The sequence below is a fragment of the Cupressus sempervirens genome, chromosome 4, assembly GCF_028749045.1.
Source record: "Cupressus sempervirens isolate cs-2001-9-10 chromosome 4, ASM2874904v1, whole genome shotgun sequence".
Lineage (NCBI taxonomy): Eukaryota > Viridiplantae > Streptophyta > Pinopsida > Cupressales > Cupressaceae > Cupressus > Cupressus sempervirens.
In genome coordinates this window covers 648,507,718-648,525,495 of record NC_143121.1, presented here as the reverse complement: position 1 = coordinate 648,525,495, position 17,778 = coordinate 648,507,718, and the positions used below count along the sequence as shown (strand labels likewise).

General features: G+C 35.4%; 1 protein-coding gene across 3 annotated transcripts in view; it reads right to left on the bottom strand.

Annotated features, from left to right (window-relative positions):
• ALN (allantoinase) overlaps positions 1 to 17,778 on the bottom strand; it is a 264,097-nt gene that overhangs the window by 225,322 nt on the left and 20,997 nt on the right. For 2 of the 3 annotated variants that reach the window (XM_089826352.1, XM_089826354.1), the window contains exon 2: positions 7,902 to 7,995. The exons of the other annotated variant lie outside the window; for it this stretch is intronic. In XM_089826352.1, coding sequence (XP_089682478.1) covers positions 7,902 to 7,995 — 94 coding nt within the window. The remainder of the gene's footprint in view (positions 1 to 7,901; positions 7,996 to 17,778) is intronic. 3 annotated transcript variants of the gene reach the window in all.

Sequence of the window (17,778 nt, the reverse complement as noted above, 5' to 3'; positions counted from 1 at the left end):
ATTCAAGTTCTAACCTCAATAAGAAGCTATAATTTCAGCCTGAATAGTTGTGAGTAGGACAACTCCTCGAAATGAATGAACAGCTGAAGAAATTATTGGTTTTGTAGTTAATTGACCAACAAAACTGAGATGAAATTTCAGACCACTGTTATTCCAGAAGCAGCACATACTACTACCTTATATCTGAAATAATCCCCAATGATGCAGCAGTAAAAGATGAGGTGAATGTTCACTCCCCAATGTCCCACGCACTTTACCTTCCCATGCACAAAGGTTATAGACAGAAACAACGAATATTTGAATACTATAGGAGACTCCCAATTACTCCTTGCTTGAAGACTGATTGGTTCTAGCTCACCATACTGCAGGAAAGTATCAAACTTTGAATGATGTAGCACACCACATCCATCATCAACTGGAACTCTCATGCATACATAACTGCACTATTACTGATCACTGCCTTTACAGCAGACAAGAACACCGAACTCCTCATTCACAAGTAGCTACAATGCTGTACACAAAGTTGGATTATATATCATAGTGGTTATTCGCAATTCAAAGTCTCCACATATGGACAGCCATGGAGAATAGACAGACCCCAAACATAAAGTATGCTAAATAATTCTCCCCCACACATTTAAATCAATTCCTCATTGCATGCAAATAACCAGATATAAGCTCAGGCAGATATACTAAAGTCCTCCAATAGTTTGTCTTAAATAAACATATCAGCCCCAGAAAATGTTAGAAATGATTCCTCAGACTTTCACCATTTAGTATTTGTTTTTCCTAAACTTTAATGATATCTGCGACTAATATATTAAACCCACGGCCATAAAATTTGTAACTCCTTAATTCATTCCATTGAAGATAGTTATCAAGCCACAATAATAGTCAGTGGCCACTGATTTCTATATTAAACTTCATACAGAAATTAAAAATATTCAACAAATTGTAATTTGATTGCGAAAGCAAGTTTCTTTATTTCTGAAATAAGCCAAAACCTTCTTTTTGATAAATCGTAGATGCATACATCTTATCATATTACAACTTTGTCTCCAACGGGAGCCTTAAAAATTTGGCACAAGCGCGAACTCCATCAAGAATCCACTCATTCAAGGAACTTGTCTCTTCTTCTGAATGATTCTCCAATCGCGCACCCCTTCATCATTTGGTTCCATGCATTTCCTTTCTTCTTCCATTCCCGACTTTCCATCTTCTATCTTCAATTAGAAAGATGCAAGCTCCTCATTCACCACCTAATTTCTCAGGTTGATGATGTTAAATCCCAATGTTTTACCTAATTTAAAATATAGTCGTTGAGGTTCATGTGAAGATAGTTGACAGTTAAATTGTTATAATCCTGCGAAATGGTAAGATGGTTAGTCGTTATAATGCAAAGATAACATGCTAGTTGATTATTTATCACGAATTCATGGAATTGCAAAGGTGGTTAGCCATTATGATTATTTATGATTAAATAACTTGTTATGGTAATATGATTTAACTACGGTGAATTTCCTTGTAGAAAGTACATCGAAGGGGTGGAAGCATTGTCAGAAAAGAATTGGGCACAGGAGCATCACCATCACTGGGCAAATGGGTATGAATTGTGAATCACCATGGTTGGGGACCTAGCGACTTGAAAATCTGGATACAATTGATGAAACCACATGAGCTATTAAATAAATAATTTAAGACATTAAATAATTTTATTAAAATTAATTTAATTAAAATATAATACGTACCTCAAAGGATTCTAAATGATCTTTCACCTTATTATTATAATAATAATATTTATGTATGTACACAGATATAAAAATGAAGTGACTCCATCGTATTATTTTATTATAATAAAATGATGCCACCTCACCAATATATTTACATGTACATATATAAATATAAATCATCAATACTTTTCGAATTATAACCTTCCAACTCTTTTTCCATCTTTTATTATTTTCCTTGTTTGGAACCGAATTAAACACTTGGCATTTTTAATTGGCATTCAAAGAGCCAAGATATTCTTTATGTTATGGAAGCCAAAGAGTCCCTTCTAATCTTTTTATCCCATGGGTCGGGTGAGACGAAATACAGAGGAGAACACATTCCCGACTTTCCTTTTTATTATTGCACTTTTCCTTGCTTAATACAGTTTCCTCCACTACCGAAACTCTGCTAAAAACCAAATTAATTTCTGCGAGTTCATTCGAATTCCTTTTCATTTCATAGCAGCACCATCCTATTCCAATCTGTCGTACATATTCTTTCCTTGCTAAGGATTTAAGTAGTATTTATACATTGTGGATTCGCCTGCAAGCAAATCGAAGAAGAGTTGATACAATTCGTTTAGCAAGACTCTAGACAAATCTGGATTTATACCAGGTTATGTGGTAACCATTCCTAGTTATTGTTATATTCCATTGTTATTACAAATCGATTTCCATAGCTGCAGCTGTAGATTATCTTCTTTTACAACTAAATAACTCTAGGGAGTTGCTTACCAATAAGCATAGAAAAGTATCCATGACATGGAATCATGAGTTATTGTTCCTATTAGACATCAAAATCAGGATGGTATTTATTTCTGCAAGTTTTAAAGAAAATAATCTCTCAAATCACAGATTGTGAAAAAGCTGGAAGTATATAATCAATCATGTTCCAAGCATAGCTGTATACTTCTTATCATTTCCTATTGGATTCTGAATTCCATAACAGCTAAACTGTAGTTATAATCATCGGATAGAACCTCTTGAGAAATAGTTATTGAAGATGTAATAAATCATGATTTAAATATACATTATGGAAATCAGAATTAATGATATTTTTGCTAGTTTTAAAGAACATATTATTTCAAGTCACAGTTTTTTATAAGCTGGAAACATATAATATTCTTTTACTAGTTAAGGAACAACAAAAGGAGCGGGTTGCTCTGAGCTTCAAACACTTGGGACTCACCCGGCTGTATAGCCATGGAAAGGTGAACAGGTGAGATGGAATCTACAATAACATGAAATAGAATCAGATGTGACTTAACAATGTATATCATTTTAAAAGGGATCATTTAATAGCTCATGCATGATCATGTTTATTGTATTCTCTTGTTGTCATGTCGAGTGGTGTGATTAGATATCAGGATGCTCAATGGATAACAAAATGTTCCATGTCTGTTCTAGGTAGGGAGGGTCTTTCTCGTCAGAGATTGTGCGGGGATAAGTTATGGTCTGAGGTTGGGTGGTTAAGCCCCTGACAATGTTTCCCCTCTCCACAAGATGTCAGATGTGCATCAGATAAAGATAAGTTATGCAGTCAAACGATTCTCGGAAATAGGTATTTTTACTTTTATGATGTATGTTCAAGTAGAAGGTAAGATTAATTGAGTTGTATCATCGTTACCGTTATTTCTTTAAATGAAAGCAACTCTTATCATTAATATAATTGGCAACCGGTTAGATCGGTTGATCTTTTAACTGAATGCGGAATATATTTCTTTGCAAGAGAGATTTATTTGATGGATTTTTATTTCACTCTTTCATTTATAAGAATAATGATTATGAGCATATTTTCTAACCTTATATTATTGCCACAGTTAAGCAAATCGGAAGGAAAGGAATAATACAGTGGTATCTGAAGCCCTAAATGATACAATGATATCTGATGCCCTAAATGATCCAATGGCAATTGATGCCCTAAATAATACAATGTTATCTGAAGCCCTAAATGATATAGTGGTATCTGAAGCCCTAAATGACAGTGGTATTGACGACCCAAATGATCAATGGTATCTAATGCCCTAAACGATCCAATGGTAATTGATGCCCTAATTAACACAGAGGTAAGTGATGCCCTAATTGATATAGTGGTAATTATTGGTAATCGTCATTTGATTTTGATATAGTGGTATTTGTGGACTAACTTAGTTGACTACAAAAGCATCCCTACACTGATTTCGATCTCAAATTCCATGGTATGTAGATTTTAATTTCCATAGTAAATTCATTGATGGTGTTTTCTATTCTTAGTTATAAAATTTTGTTTAACTGATTTTAACCGTAAATATTATTCACATGAACATGATTGATATAACTGTCTTCCTATAAAAATGAAGTAATAACTGTATTTCATTGATATGTTAGTTGTTAATTAAGACCCGAGAAAAAAGTGTATGTTACAGATGATGTAGATCCGTCCTTTACTTTTGGTTGAGAGCATGTTTTACCTCCTACTGTGGTTTTCGTTGGCAACAATCAGCCATCAATAGTGCACCATTAACCTTCTTTCCAATGGGATGACTACAAAGTCCACAAGGAATGGTTGTCCTTATCATTACTTTTAGCACCATTGATGTTCCCAACAGCTTGATACTATGCTAGTCAACACCCACCAAGATAAGGTCAGCAATCGAGGAGTTGGTCTCTTGAAGCATTTCCTAGTGCCTTTTGGTAGTACGTTAACTCCTAAGCCTCTACCATGTCGGTGTTTGTTAAGTTCTTCCCCTTATTTCCATTTCGAAAATGGCCAACTTTCTCTTGATGCTCATTGTCAACTACATGAGATCAAATGTCTACTTGCTTTCAATTAGTGGTTTCATTGGCAATTCTTGTGGCTTGCATTAATTATAGTTGATTGTGTATCCGGAAATATATTGGTGACCGCCACCTTTAAAAATGGCATGGTTTTTAGAAGGTTTGTTACCTTTATAAGTACTATTGTTTGCAACATCTATTTTAGTATATTCTTCTCAGACTTTGATCATAGTGAAGTACATGCAGCTTTATTGGAGATTAATCCCTCACTAGCCATCACGTGTTCCACATCAACTTTAGCTTCTCATAATCTCTCCTTCCCTGTTTAAAGATTTGGGTATAGTGCATCTGAACTCTCCACGACCAACGTATTCACCCCTTTCTACTTCAAATAGTTGGTATCTTTGTGATCTTGTGATCATCTAGTCTAGACCACTTGCACAACATTCCCTAATTATTTTGACTATTTTAAAATTCTCAAGCAAAATGACCCAATCTCTTCCATTTCTGACACTATACAGATTTTCTTCATTTTGAATTATTATGTATTCTACTTATTGGACCATTGTTTCTATTGTTGACCAAGTTATTGTTTCCTTGCATGTTGTGGTATATGTAAAATGTTACATTAGAATTAGTTGGCAGTTTTGGAGGTGTAGTCAATAAGGTTGACTAATCCCCCTTATTAAAGAGCACTTGTGTGCCTCTTGTCTTTCAATCCTTATTAGAATGTCCCAATCCCTAATATATGTCACAAAACAACATTTTTAGATTTAAAAAAATTATGTATCCTACTTTAAAATGGATGCACCATAGTTCTTTGTTTTTCTTGGCTTTTAGCTCCATCATATGCATGATATCTAGTCGAATGGCTTGGACAATTTTGCATTCATCGTCACTGCTATCCTTGGTACTTTGGTCATCATTTATCTTTCATTTTCCCCAAGAGGATGTTTTAGCTTCCCTCTCAATGTTCATCACCTAGTTACAAGCATCAACACACAATAATAAAGGTACCATTATCATTTTCTTATGTGAGGGGATCAATCCCTAAATGAACCACCTTTTCTTCAAGCATTGTCTAGTTGACCCCAATTTGACCAATACCACTTTGAGCCTACGATTGCAAGCTCAAATAATTTCATGCTTCCCACGTTAAGTATTGTAAATCTCAGCTATAATTTTGTTATAATCTCTTAAAAATTTGAGCTCTACTTCAAATGCCTTCTTCATAGCTTCTAAGGAGTCCATGAATTTCTCAACCAACTCTGTGAGCTAGTCAATGGCTATTCCCCCTAATGTTGCAAGAAACACTCTTAGCCAATAATTGTTGTCATCCTAACCACTTGCTAGCTAAATCATTTTGCACATCCTTTAGTGTCAAACTAAGTCCTCTAAACCCATTTCTTGTGAACTAGGGGATTTTTCACCTCTCGACATGTGGACTCATTGGGAGACTCGCCATCTTTCTCAATCAGCATGTACCTTAGACCTAGTTAGATTGATTTTCCCTCAACAAATTGGTGCTTCACCTGCGCTAACAGCCATGTGCAAGTCCTCTACATGTCCACTCTCAACGTTCCTTGCCATTTGGCTACCATCTTCTTCCTTCTTGAATTCTCTTATCCCCAAATTCTTTGACTTAGTGCCCCCAGTTTATGATTCTTCTAACATGGATAGTTTCTCTATGTGATGCACATTATTCTCCAATATCTCTGCGAACTTGATCTCAAGGTTTTCTTCTTTGTTCTTTGTTCATTACCAACTATACGGATGGGTTTCCCTTTGTATACTTAGACTTGAAAATTGCTTCTTCATCCAATATCGGCTTAATAAATGGGTCATTTGTTTGACCAGTATGGTCTTCATGTGACTTGTCCAAAAGTGGTAGGTGTCTTGTAACTTCTACCCACTCATTCTTCATCTAATTACCATCGGTGAGATTCTTACTGTCATCTTGACTATGACTTTGACTAATGCTTCTAGTTTTGCTTCTAGGCATACTTGGGCTTTTCCTTACTAATCCTTAATTTTCTGCTTTGACTTTTCTCTATGAACCAAAGAGATCGTCTTATCGATCCCTATCTAAGTTCTTGACTGCTGTTTGACTGGGTGGGTAGATACCCTGACAACAAACAATTACAATATAAATAGTGTACTGAGTTGGTTAAGACTACCAACAACCTGTTACTGCCAACTACCAACCAGCAAATAGTCAGGAACTAATCATCAAAAACATAACAACATTTATTTAGTCAGCCACATTATGTACTGTTGCTGATTACACCTGTGAACATTAGGCATGATCTTAGTTTTCTTGTGATGCTTTACGGGCAGGTTAAACAGCTAATAGGATTTTCTTTTGGTCAAGGAACTAGATTTGTCTCATTTTCTATTAAAGAGCAGCAAGCAATAGGTCTTTCCTTCAAAGAAGTTTGATTAAGGAGATTATTGATTTGAACTTAAATGGAAGCAACAAAGCTTAAGTATGATAGTCAGAATGCAATTAAATGACCAAGATCCATTGTTTCATGCACACACAAAGCAGATGGAACTGTATTGTCATTATACTTGCCAGCTTGCTTTGAGAGTGAGGACACGTGTGCACGAGAGGGAGGGAATGAGGGAGGTAGGGAGAGAGAGAGAGAGAGAGAGAGAGAGAGAGAGAGAGAGTTGCAATAGTGTTGGAATCAAGAATTTACATCTGATGAGTTTTATAAACCAGTTGGATTGGATAAATTCCTGGAATTTAGAGATATGCTTGGTATGGCCATTGAAAGAGGCTATTAGAATACATCTAATAACCATGCTTGAAATAATGATTTTCAGATTTTCTGTTGGTAATTCAAATTAGTTGATAGTTCAGAAGTAGATGACAGATGCAAAAATAAATTGATGAAGAAAGGCATAAATGTAATGCAGAATTCAGCATAATTTAATGAAACATTGTTCTTCCTCTCCCTAACCATCTAGAATGATGTTCCCCTCTCCATTACCATCTCCAATTTGGCATTCTCCACCTTTATATGTAATGTAGAAGAAAGGGAAAGCAAGCTTGATAATTTGCTTGTAGTGATCCAAGTTGGAAATAATCAGGCTTTCTTGCATGCACACGATCAACTTTTTAGCAAGCGTCCTTTAGACTATGAGAAGACCAAGTCTACAAATTTCTATCAGAGTCTGCTTAATATTGAAGCTGTAATGTGGAGATTAATTACAGATTATTATATCTCCTAAAATCAGGTGAAAGTTTTTAAGCCATATGAGACAAATAATAAATTTCTATACAACATTCTCTATATGCACCTTTTATTTGGAAAAGTGTCCATAGTATAAAAATTATCTGAAATTAAGACTGATTTCATCCAGACCAACCTGCTGCAGGCATTATTCCTCCTGGAGTAAGCACACGCTTGCTATATAGCCAAAAGTGCCTATGTGGCAGTAGACTGCATCCCTCATTTAACCCCTGTCATTGAAGGAACAGGTTATCATATTACAAACTAAAGAACGGCACTAGACTTGCTTTAATTGTGTGCATGCCAGCAAAAAAAGGAATATTAATACAAAGCAATACTAGCAAGTAGACCTTCCAATAGACAATTATAATTCACAAATCTATGATAAAGTAATCTAATGATCATTACAGCTAGTTGAATTTAGAAGAAATGAGATACACCAGATAAATTAGGATGTATAATGGGAATGTAGAATGTAATGTGTTTGTATGTCATGTCTCATCAAAATGTAATTAGTGGTCAAAGAAGAAAGAATTTCTTACTAATTATGTGATGAACCTATGTTGGAAAGGCAGTGCTAAGAGAATATTAATGCAACAGGACAAATAATGGCACTCTTGCAAGATGACAAAAGAATTTCCCTTGGAAACTATCTTTTGAGAGAAAAATGAGGGAGAATATCATTCACCTTATTAACTGAACTCTTCTTAATAGAATAAGATACTTCACACTTATGTGTGAGTATTTTTAGGTGAGTATTTTTAGGCATCTTGTATGCCAATATGGGAAATGCGTATATATATTTTTTAATAATGTCCATGAGGCCAAAACAAGCTATGGGACCCACAAACTAGCACACGCAACTAGAAAAGAGACCGGAAACCTAAACTAGTTGTAACCTCTTGATTAAATCTTCTCTTTGACGACGGATTTTGATAATCAAGTTCACGGTTCTGCCTAACTATTTTCCTCAAATAAGTAGTTTAAGTTGACTTCTTGTAAAAATTTTACATATCTAGATTTGATGTCACTGTAAGTTAGGCATTCCATAATAAAATGAAGCTGCTCCATCTCAACCACCTCCATGTCGCAAAATAGGCAAGTCCTTTTTCCCCATCCTCTTATGATACCAGCCATCTCCCCGTTTCACATCTCAAATAGTGACAACTAGTTCTAAGCTGAGCTATGAGAATCTTAGTCCTCCATTTAATATTTGCTCCTATAAATTCTTTTTACTCATGGTCCGACATGGGTTTCAGTTCTTTCATATGATATTCTTTTTTGCCCGCTGTGCTTTGACCATATGATACTTCAAAAAAAAATCTTGGACAAACTTTTCTTATTTCTTCATTGCTAACCGGACACTACTAAATCTTAACATCCTATTTTTTCATCCATTTGTTGATTTTTACCATCCACATGCTCTTTCTTCTATTCAGTTTTTCCTCCGTGTCTAACTTAGGCCAGCGGCAACTTTCCATACTTTGAGTTTTCTTTAGGTAACTGAACAGCCAAATCATAGCTGAAATCTCTAAGAGGAAGGTGTCAGTTTCTGCCAGTAAGATCTCATAAGGCACCATCATTTTAATTTTGAGATTGTTGATAATGAGATGCTTTTATTCTTTCAACTTGTCTCCACTTTTCATCTGATATACTGCTGCCCCAAATTTCACACCCATATAATATCACTGGGGTGACTAACAAACCAAACAACACTTTCTTGGTCTTCGAATCCCACAATTCAACATTCCTACACTTAGTTTATAAAGAATACAGCACTTTCCAGCTCTCTTAAGTTATTGTTCTCTATACGTTTCCCAGCTAAATTTGTTATGAAATCAATTCTCAAATTTTAGTACTCTTCCATTATCTCTATAGGATTCCTTTCAAAAAGGAGCGTGCTTGAAGTCTTTCTATTTCTTTTCAAAGAGAAGATGATCACCTTGGTTTTGCCGGTGTTCACTTGCATTCCCACTCCATGACAAAGGATTTCCAGTGCTCTCTCAACTCGGTGCCTATTTTGGCTATTAAAATAAGATCGTCCACATAAAAAAGTAGTTCTATCACATAGCTAGCAAGTTGTACCCCCTCTCCATTGGTCTTGTTCGACCATTCTTCCACCTTATCAATATAAAGCCCAAACAAAGTTGGAGATAGAGGACACCCCTTTTTGACTCCAATGTTGTTGCCAAAGAATTCTAACATCACATCTTTAACAGTTGGCATGGGTAGTTTGATAATTCTTGGTCAAATGTGTGTGTGCGCGCATGCAAAAGGCACTAGGAAGGCCATGATGATAGTTCCTAGTGCTTGTTCTTCAATAATCCTCACAAACCAAAAAAAAATGTGAAAATATTAAAATAAATTCGCAGTGATGTGAGATGGCAAGAAGAAAAGCAAATCAAACTAAAAAGAATGGCGAGTGAAAGATTAAACTTAAAAAGAAAAGGAAATCTGTAAATAAAATATTATAAAACAAGAGTTGGAGAACATGTTATTGTCTGTAGAGGTAGTTCTACTCAAGCTTAGTCACTAGTTCAAATATAGATGTCGATGCAAGTACAGGAATTTGGTAGATGGATGCGTGGAAAAAAGTGTTTTGGATACATTTGGGTACACCTACGTGTATCTATATATACACACAAAAGATAAAGAACAATACAAATTTGTAAAACTTAATCATTTGATAGTATGATACTTCATCATTGATCCATGTTAAATGCTAAATATAAAAAAACCAAAGAAATACAGACTCAAGAATGAGCATCTTGGATGCATCCAAACTGGTACGCATCTAGACCGGATGCAAAAGGGCAGGGCACACATCCTATGACTACGCACTTAGGAATTATGTTGGTGCTCATTGTGGAGATTTGAAATCTTTAGAATTTGAGGTTTTCAAGTTTTCGATGTCTTTTAATTTTGTTGTTTCGAAAGAATTTATTTTCTTACATTTAACAAATATTGGGTCATTTGGTAAAAGAATTCCATTACTATCTTAAAAGTAGAAGCACACAAGTGCTCTTTACCCAAGGTGAATAGTATTCTGCTTCAAATATACCATCAAAGCCACAAGGCAACAATGTATCTCCAAGAGTCTACTAGAATAGAAGACGTGGCAATAATAGTGATGGGAGTATGAATCAAACACATTACATCTGCAAGAATAACCTAATCATACAATGTCGAGGATATAATGCATCAGCGCATTTTGTAAGAGATTATCAAAATAACTATAGCACAAAAGGGGACTATTGTGTAAATGGTGTGTACCAAGAGATCATTAGGACACTAATTGCTTGAAACAAAAATGCACCACTAACATGATTAATGTACAAAAAAAAGATGAAATAATGGCCACTACTCAAGCACAAACAAAGAAGGCAATATACCCAAACCCTCATGTAGAAAAGGAAATACTATGTAAAGCTAGAATGGATATAGAACAAGTTATGTCAAGCTAATGATCATGCTCCAATGAACAAGCAAGCACCTCCATGATTCTAGGTTTGAATTAGAGCATTGCAAGTTACGTGCTAAAAAGCACCATACTAATCAAGATGCCCAATCTATTACAAAGCAATCTAGAATTGAGGACTATGATAGTATTAGGTGAAACAATAGTCTGCGAGAAGAATGTGAATATAATAGGAGAGCATCTAATATGGTGACCAAGTGATAAATACTATGTTGTTGATAGTGAACTTGGGAAAGAAACCTACAATGGTGCATACAAAGATTCGCGGGAAGAATCTCACCAATACAAATTGGAGGATACAAAGTAAATATATGACTTGAAGACACCTAGACCCGCAATTTACTTGCAGCCCAAAAGCCCTATCAAGTTACTTGCCACCAAAATCATCAATGATTTTGATAAAAACTTGCTATAAACTCACAAGTTTCCATGATAAATTTGCCAAAATGAGTTTAATTTTATTTTTTCCTAATGTCAAAAATTTTATATGTTTTTTAGAACATTTTTATAGACAAAAAAGTGACAAACACCTAATTTCACTCTCAATTGATAAGATTGTGAAAATGGCATGTGTTATAAAGGTTTTTTGTGGTTTGTGTGATAATTTTGATAATGGTGTTGCCTCCAAACCCCCATGAGGGACAATGCCCGTCAACCCCATTGAGGTGTATGATACGTATTAAACTCTAATTTTGATTTATATATGATGGAAATTAATAATAAGTTCTATAAGTTCACTAATATGTGCTTTTTGGCAATATTTTTGAAATTCGTGTAATATAAAATGATTGATAAAATTGCCCAATTATTGTGAAGATTTTCCAAGTCACAAATTTTTAAAACTATTGAGTTTTTTGAGTAATTGTTGAGTTTGAGTTGTACAATCATGGGCTTAAACCAGCCATTTGGTCATCAATCTTTCAACTGTGCAAATCAACAAGAAATATGGGTATTAGGGGATTTAATAGCCCAAAAGGTAATAATTGGGATCTAATAAGTTTTAGTTAACTTGTTAATCATTTGTTTCAACAAAAGCCTATGTGGATTATGGGTCAGGGATAACTAGTAGCAATCAAAGCGAAACATAACTAGAAGGAACCTCCCTTGTCTATTGAAAATAGGGGAAATAAATACTGGTATATGGAGATCATACTATTTTGCCCTATATGGTTTTACAAACTGGGTCAAAAATCAGACTTTTCTAAGGTTTGAAATCTGTATATTGTGGCATCATCATAAGGGGTGACTTGTAATAACACCCCTTGTTTTGGAATTGATTATTATAGTTTTTTGTTTTTTCCCCTTTCAGCTCATTGGCATTTTGACAAACAGTTTGCTTGCAACTAGACTTGTTGTAAGAAACAACAGTAGTTGTAGATCCTAACATCTCAGTTCAACATGTACTTGGTATTTGAGGCTACATAATTTGCATTTAGTGTCTACAGCATAGATGGAAAACTTGGCAAGTTTTTCTTAGAAAAACCCAGAACTTGGAAAGGGCAAAACTTGTTAAAAACTAGGCAAGTTTTGGGAAAACACTTGCCCATGTAGCGAAATAAGAGATCAAATGCCCAAAAATAACATTTTTTGATACCAGTTTGCATTTGCAGCATTGTTTAGTCATTTTTGCAGCTCAAGGGCAAGAAAATCTATAGAAATATAACATTTAGGTATAAGCTGCATTTTTGTATAAATATTGTCAGGATGTTTGAGATAGGTTTCAACTTCATAAGAGTTATATTGCTGGTTCTAGATTTTGAAGATTTTCAAAAAATTCTAGGCTTAGCCAAATTTCACGATTCAGCATGACTTCAACAGTGTTATCTCCCACAACCTATCCTAGCTATTTGAGGTCAAATTAAAGCTGGAACAATGATTTTCTAATGATTCTAACTCATTTGCACACAAATCACTTGGTTTCAATTTTATATTCTTGAATCCTAACAGACTTAGCTCAACCACTTGCTCAAACCCAAGACAAGCATTACTTTCCAGCAGGCCAAAACTTTTCAAACTCACTCTCGGATTATTTTTCTATGTTGTATTTGCTTCTAGTTTTATAAAAACTATTTATTATTGTTAATGTTAGTGTAGTTTCAATCGGATTAAACTCACTGAAGAATATATATATATATATATATATATATATATATATATATATATATATATATATATAGAAGTTATTATCACATTCTTAATCATAATAAGAAAATGTTATTCATAACTAATGATTGTCAAAGAGACATGTCTCCATAGTGACATGCCTCTTAATGTCATCTACATATGCATTGAGAAGGTAAATTGGAAAACACATAAAACTACAAGTGCTATTAAAAATTACAGCAATGACAAATCCATTAAAACTTAACATGGTATCAGAGTCAATTGTTCAAAGGAATTGTCTTCTCCCCAAAATCTAGAAAAACAAATTATTGGTTGAAGAAAACTTCCACAGATATTTTTTACTGTTCAAAAATTATAACTTGAAATTCAAAAGGAGCCAACGAATGAATAATATTTTAAGCCAAGTCAAAGGAATTAATAGGAGGGACAGATATACGAATGCAATGATAATATTTATCAATTCACAAGGATGAAATTGGAAGCATGCAAGAGATAGTAGTGAAGTTCAATATTGCATCTAGGAAGTACAGACTAAAAGTTATCTGAATCAGCGATCCAATAGACAATTACCAAAATAAACAAAGACTTAGTTACCCCTCATTCCGAAGAGAACAAGATCTCATTGGGCCAGTCAAAAAAAGAAGGAATTTAAAGCATTTCACTACCGCAAGATACAATCAGCTTTCAAATTGTAGATGTGGAAAGTGATCACATGAACCACGTCAAGGTTCCATCAGGAATTTAGAAGACAAGTCATCAAATCTAATCTCATCAATATAATGGCAGTAAATGCAAGTTTATTCGATTATGCCACCAAAAGGGCATCGAGCATGGCTTTGTCCACAACATGTAGCCATGTATAAGGTCTACAAGGAAACTAATTGTCTATAAACAAATATTTTTGTGGGCATGGACAAGGCAGTGGCCAATGGTGTTGACATCATGTTGTTCTCTCTTAATAGATTCTTGACAAAGAGGAGAACAATAATTAATGGTGAAGAAGGAATGCAAATCGATACATGATACAAGAATACTATCAGGAGTTTCTTTTTGGTCAATGATGGCACTGTACAATATGTCTAATGCTGCGAGTAATGAAGAACATGGAATTATTTGTTTTCAAAAGCACATCATGTTAAATGGAGTGGAAGATTGGACAAACCCATCAATGCATGGACTAACGTGAATACCGCTCTTGACCCATTATTATATTACCAAACTACGTGGATTATACCCAATCAAAGCACATGGAAAATGATAAAATTTTCATGGTTTGTACGTGGTTAAACCACGCTCCCAAAGCTAGGGGTGATTGAAATGGCTCAATTCATAATGAGAGGGAATGCGAAAGAAACTAGGATCAACATACCCCACCACATTATTCATATCATGTCAGCAATTTCTCATGCCACTTTGGTGTTGATGTAATGACCCTCCTCAAATCTGCTCTCAAAAATGCTGATAAAAGCTCAAGGAATTTCATCAAACAACTCACATCCAAGGGACATATGACTGATATAGTATTTCAGGTTGTTTTAAATGACTCTTTCTTCAATTTGCATCAATGAGAACCTTGTGCTAGAAGACTCAAAATGGACTACACAATGACCTAACATGAGTGTGCAACTAATTTTGACACTATTCAGTGCATATATATGATCTAAGCATGAGAAATGAATACCTACAGCCAACTGGCATTTTTACAAACAGTTGGTATGCAAACTAACTAGCTAATAAATAATGATATTGAATTGCTTAAATGACACCAGCAACTATTATCTTCTTAATTGCAATGAAATTTCTAATACAATGCTCATGAAATATGGCCAAGACTTTTGGCATTTACATGGATTACAAAAATGATAATGTTGGTATAATGCACACCTACAGCTGAAACTTATACACCTAAAAAGCAATACTAACAAAGGAACCTGGTTGTAGATGGCTGTAATAATTTTCTTCAATGCTGCCCCTTTTGCTTTTCTTTTTCCGATTTGCTTTTTTCGAACTGCTTTTTCGGATCTTCTTTTTCGAACTTCTTTTTCGGACTACTTTTTTTGGATTGCTTTTTCGGCCTGCCTTTTCGGTTCTGCTTTTTCGGACTGCTTTTTCGGCTTACTTTTTCAATTCTGCTTTTTTTTTTAAATCAAACCCTCAATCAAATCTCTGTCCAAACTAAATATACCAATGAAGATCAACATGAAATGGCTGAGTACCACTTCCAATATGCAACCCTTCAGAAGGTCTTTCACTTCCTCAATTATGCAATCTCTTGAGAGGTATCGTTCTCAAGGATTATGCTGAATATTTGATTATGTGGACGAGCTTTGTCTTGAGGTGAGCTCAGTTCGAGAGTTAGCGCGTATAGCAGGGACTCAGTTTTCTTTTACAGTCAGGTCACATGTTGATGATTTCTCAGAGATGACAAAGTTTATAGGAGAGTCCCAGGATCTGAGTATTATAGATGATAGCTATTCTGAGGTTACTCCTTTGGACAGTGTACCAAGGATAGAGTATAGGAGTTCGACCAGTCGGCACAATCATATGTCTAGTCAGCTGAGAGTTGGCGAGCGAGACATTTCTATCGCTTGCGAGCATTTCGATGTTGTTCGTCAGTTGTTAGCAGTTTATGGATGGGGTTCTCCTACTAGTGATGAGCAGGGAGGCAATTATCTTTCCTTGACAGAGATCCACTCTTTATGGGAGGCTATCCGGATTCTGAGACAGGATTATATGCAGTTGGTAGTTGACAGAGATTATCTTATGGAGTGGGGCAGTACAACATATGACGCGTTATTGGTCAAGGAAGATGAGGTGAGTGAGCTTACTCAGTAGCTTGAGGTGACTTCTGAGTTTCTTGAGAGTACACAGTTGGCTTTCAAGGAGTCACAGTTTCATTTAGCTAAGGTGACCATGGAGTTAGAACGACTTCAATTTTTACCAGATTTTGTACAATCACAGACCGTGGTGTCTGGTGATCTGAGGATGTCCATGATCAAGGTTGATAGAGGCAATGGAGATGAGGATATATTTGTCCACGACACTAGTATTGGCATATTTGGTTCGTTTCCACTGGAGGTAGGTTCAACTGAGTTGGGCGCTGCAACTAAGCATTGTGGTATGTTCGACTTGGGGGTCACAGAGACTAGTGATGTTGTTGTTGATTCTGCGCTTTTCTACTTGCTTTTTTTTTCGGATTTGCTTTTTTGCTTTGCTTTTTCGGCCTGCTTTTTTTTTCGATTCCGCTGTTTTCGAAGAAATCAAACCCTAAGGTAGTCTGAGTATACAAATTAAGCTCAATTTGAAATGGCTGAATACCACTTCCAAAGTGCAACCCTTCAGAAGGTCTTTCACTTCCTTAGTTATGCAATCTCTTGAAAGGTATTGTTCTCAAGGATTATGCTGAATATTTGCAGACCTAGATGGTGCCACAAATGCTCAAAGAGAATGGTAGTAGAATCATCAATTCTCGTCTGTCCAAATGAGAGCCCAAGCCCTCTATATATTCACTTTCCTAAGAAGTTACTAAGAACTTCTAGAAGCATCCATTATAAAATCCCATTATAATGCACTTTTATAATTAAATAACTTTATAAAATAAAAAGTGCAATCTCAACTTAAAATTATAACATGTAGGCCGCATATAAAAAGTAATGATAAAATAATATCTCCAAGAGCACAATAAACCATCCAATCCTCAAATAAATGCCAAAATGACTCTCATCACAACCACCAATCTACGAGAGTCCATGGTAGACTGATCCAGCACGCAAACGATGTCAGCCAAAATGGGGACATTACAGTTGAGGACCCCACCCCTAAGCGAAGATTAAATGGAACAAATTAAATATAACAAGCCCATTGTATTATGTGGAAATATAATAAGCTTATTTAATTCGAAAAGAAATAAGTCAGTAATTGAATAAATGTGAGCAGTGGAAAAAAAGTTTTAATATTCCCAAGTACGAAGGGACTGAAATCGTGAGGAGCTGACTACTTGAGGACTGTACAAGGTGTTTTAGCAGAGACCGTACGGTATACAAGGCAAAGGAGGATTCGTACAGGGTCTATGTTTAAGCCGTACAGTCGATATATGGAAGACCGTACGGTATGGAGAAACAAGCCATACAGTTCAAGGAGAGATGTACAATGAACAGTAGATGGTGGAGCCGTACAATATTAGATGGCAGAAGGCCATATGGAATAGCCAAGGATAGGTCGTACGATATTAGATGGAAAAAGGTCATGCAGAATAGCCAAGGATAGGTCGTACAGTAGGCTTTTTAGAAGGTCGTGAGTTCACCAAGCATGGCCATACGATATGTCTATGATGTCGTACAGTAGATTTCATAAGATCGTACAGTACAGGGTGAGTTGTACGGTATGGTTATGAAGATGTTTGTGTGCCAAG